Raw genomic sequence first — 3,789 nt, forward strand, 5'->3', positions numbered from 1 at the left:
GATCGTAAGTAAATGACAACGATATGAAAGAATCCAGGTTGAAATCATAATTAATTTCAACGTGATATGCTGTATTGTAATGAAATTTAGAACTAAGGGGAATATTTATCTATTTAAAATATTTTTTTAATTTTAATAATTTAAGATTATGAAAAAGAATTATAAACCAATAAAAATGATCAAAAAAGTAAATTTAGGTATATATGATATTAAAAAACATTAAAAACGACAAATACGATATTTAAATTTTAGGCTAAACAGATACTATATTTAGATGTTTAGCGAAAAGATATATGAAATTCTACCTTCAATAACATTGCTTTCAGTAGCATGTTTAATTGAAGACATTCAATATTCTATTATTATAAAATATTCAAATTGAAAAAACATAATTCAATTACATGTTTAATTGACATTCCGTATTATGTTATTATAAAATTTTCAAATTCAATATATTAAACTTTATTATTATTACTATAAGATATGTTAATATTTAATCGATATAGATTTCAATGACGACCTGAAAAAAAAGCCAATACAATAAACTTTTTAAAGAATTCAATGATTTGTAGAAATCTTTTAATAAATTTGTATAGAAAGGAAAATAAAAATATGTAAATTTATCAAACTTTAATAAAAGGGAAAATTACTTACGAGCCCAACGAAGTTTTCAAACCGTTCAAAAAAACCCAATCATGTTTTGTCTGTTTAAAAAAACCCAACAAACTTAACATTTTTTCTAAAAACCCCAACTAAGTTACACTTTCCTGAAAGTCAAATAAGAGAAACATATGACGTGGCTTATTACCGAGTTTGACCGAGTTTGACTTTGTTGACCGAGTAGGCCCGAGTTAGAGGGATATTGACCGAGTTTTTACTGAGGTTGACCGATTTTGACTTAATCCAAAAATTTTTTTGCCGAGTTTACAAAACTCGCCTCGGTGGAGGGCCGATTCCGAATACTCCGCTGAGTAGACTGAGTTTTACAACACCGGTTATACCCAAACTTCCCCTGTTAACCATGATTAATAGTTTCAAGTCATTACCGATGCATTTTACGTCTAAAGTTATGGAGTTTTGGTTGGTTTTGTTTCTGAAATTTAAGCTTATATCGGTGATGTAGTTGAATGTAAGAGGCCTTGAAAATAAGAGAAATAGGAGGTTGGTGCGATCGTAAGTAAATGACAACGATATGAAAGAATCCAGATTGAAATCATAATTAATTTCAACGTGATATGCTGTATTGTAATGAAATTTAGAACTAAGGGGAATATTTGTCTATTTAAAATATTTTTTTAATTTTAATAATTTAAGATTATGAAAAAGAATTATAAACCAATAAAAATGATCAAAAAAGTAAATTTGGGTATATATGATATTAAAAAACATTAAAAACGGCAAATACGATATTTAAATTTTAGGCTAAACAGATACTATATTTAGATGTTTAGCAAAAAAGATATATGAAATTCTACCTTCAATAACATTGCTTTCAGTAGAATGTTTAATTGAAGACATTCAATATTCTATTATTATAAAATATTCAAATTGAAAAAACATAATTCAATGATATGTTTAATTGACATTCCGTATTATGTTATTATAAAATTTTCAAATTCAATATATTAAACTTTATTATTATTATTATAAGTTATGTTAATATTTAATCGATATAGATTTCAATGACAACCTGAAAAAAAAAGCCAATACAATAAACTTTTTGAAGAATTCAATGATTTGTAGAAATCTTTTAATAAATTTGTATAGAAAGGAAAATAAAAATATGTAAATTTATCAAACTTTAATAAAAGGGAAAATGACTTACGAGCCCAACGAAGTTTTCAAACCGTTCAAAAAAACCGAATCATGTTTTGTCTGTTTAAAAAAACCCAACAAACTTAACATTTTTTCTAAAAACCCCAACTAAGTTACACTTTCCTGAAAGTCAAATAAGAGAAACATATGACGTGACTTATTACCGTGTCGGAAAAATGACTTGTTAGACCAACGAAGTTTTCAAAACGTTTAAAAAACTCCAATAATGTTTTGACTATTAAAAAAAAACCTAACGAACTTAAACAAAACAAAATTAGGATGTTTTGAACGGTTTGGAACTTTGTTGGATTTTTTAGACAAAATGTTAAGTTCGTTGGATTTTTTTGAACAGACAAAACATGATTGAATTTTTTTAAATGGTTTGGAAGCTTTCGTTGGGCTTTTAAATCATTTTCCCTTAATAAAATTTAGAATTTAAGAGAAGACACCACCTTATACGGACAACCATATAAAAACAAATAATAGCATAACATACACGTTGCTATACAAATAGCAAGACATTTAATACTATAATACACCTCGTACAGAATTCTCTCAGTTATTACAACAAATAGTATTGAAAATCTAAAATCCAGCTACACACTGTAGATACACACCCACGTAAACACACATGTAATAGAAAACGGATGATAATTTGATAAAAATTACTAGAGTAGATCAGTGAGTGCCGGGAAGTTTCTCTTTGATCTTATCCATAGGACCTTTCTTCTCGTCATGATGCTCCACCCTTATACCCGCCGGACCTCCGCCGGCGCTGCTTACTTTGGTGTTGGCGCTGTGTGCGGTTGCCTGCTTCTCCTCTTTCTTGTGGCGTCCAGGAAGTTTCTCTTTAATTTTCTGCATCAAACCTTTCTTCTTCCTCCTCCCTCCTTCTCCGTCATCTTCCGACTGCCAACCAATGTTTTTTAAACAAGCAGCTTATAAAAATCGAACCTGAAAATTAAATTAGTTTGAATGCTTGATCTTACCGAAGGGGAGCTAGAGCTGGGTGATTCATGTTCCAGCTGTTTCTCATCGCCACCTGCAACACCATGAGCCTGGGTATGGCTCACCGGTGCTCCACCGCCAGTAACAGCACCCTTGGCAGCTCCGGCTGCCGCACCCACAGTTGCTGCACCGGCACCAGCGACTGCACCGGCGCCACGTTTTAGGTAATCGATCGGTGTCGGAGCGAAGTGGGTTCCACCATGCGTCTCGGAGCCCATGGTGATGTCGGTTGTCTGGTCATGCATCGTCTTGTGACGAAGCTCTGATCCAATGGTGGTGTGATTATGACCCTGATCAGTGGTGGCGACGCCGGGTGTGATCTTGTCATGAAGCTCTGATCCAATGGTGGTATGATTGTGACCCTGAGTAGTGGCGACGCCGGTGAGTTTGACGGGAACACCATGCTCGTCGGTGAGTTGAACAGGGCGGCCAAACTCGTCGGTAAGCTGAATAGGACGGCCGAGTTCGTCATGTATTTCTTGCATTTTTGATTGAAGATGATTGAAATTTGAAAAGACGCTATACGTTAGTTTTAGAGAGTCGAATAGTATGGAAGCAATGGAGATCGAGTACATGTAGTTGCGGGTTTTATGGGGACGATGTGTGTCGTCTTATCCACAAATAGACAAAAAAAGAAAATGAAAAGAAAAGAAAAAAAAAAACAAACATATCCCCACCGTTTTGTGCATGCATGTAAAGTAATCTTTGAGGCAACACGTATCATAGTGTTTGTCGAATAATTGAAACTTGTGTACCACGTATACATGTTATTGCCATGACTCACTTCGGTTCAATTTCAATCCGAGGGTTGAGAGATTGATGAAATGGGTGAGAAATCTCTATCTGCGGCTGACGATATTATGGTCTTAGATCCATGGCTACTGGAAGGTAACTCACCTTGTACAAGTGATTGCTGATAAACTGGGTGAGAAATCTCTATCTGCGGCTGCTCCGGCGACACTCCGA

General features: G+C 33.8%; 1 protein-coding gene across 1 annotated transcript; it reads right to left on the minus strand.

The window, feature by feature from the left end:
* Window positions 1-2,493: 2,493 nt before the first annotated feature.
* LOC144998767 (uncharacterized) lies at window positions 2,494-3,308 on the minus strand. Its single transcript, XM_078958494.1, has 2 exons — window positions 2,805-3,308; window positions 2,494-2,724 (listed from the first exon to the last, which is right to left on the minus strand). Exons 1-2 carry the CDS (start codon window positions 3,306-3,308, stop codon window positions 2,494-2,496), a joined length of 735 nt encoding a protein of 244 aa, XP_078814620.1.
* Between the last annotated feature and the right edge of the window lie 481 nt (window positions 3,309-3,789).

This window comes from Lactuca saligna, chromosome 5 (genome assembly GCF_052625555.1).
Source record: "Lactuca saligna cultivar CGN05327 chromosome 5, ASM5262555v1, whole genome shotgun sequence".
NCBI lineage: Eukaryota > Viridiplantae > Streptophyta > Magnoliopsida > Asterales > Asteraceae > Lactuca > Lactuca saligna.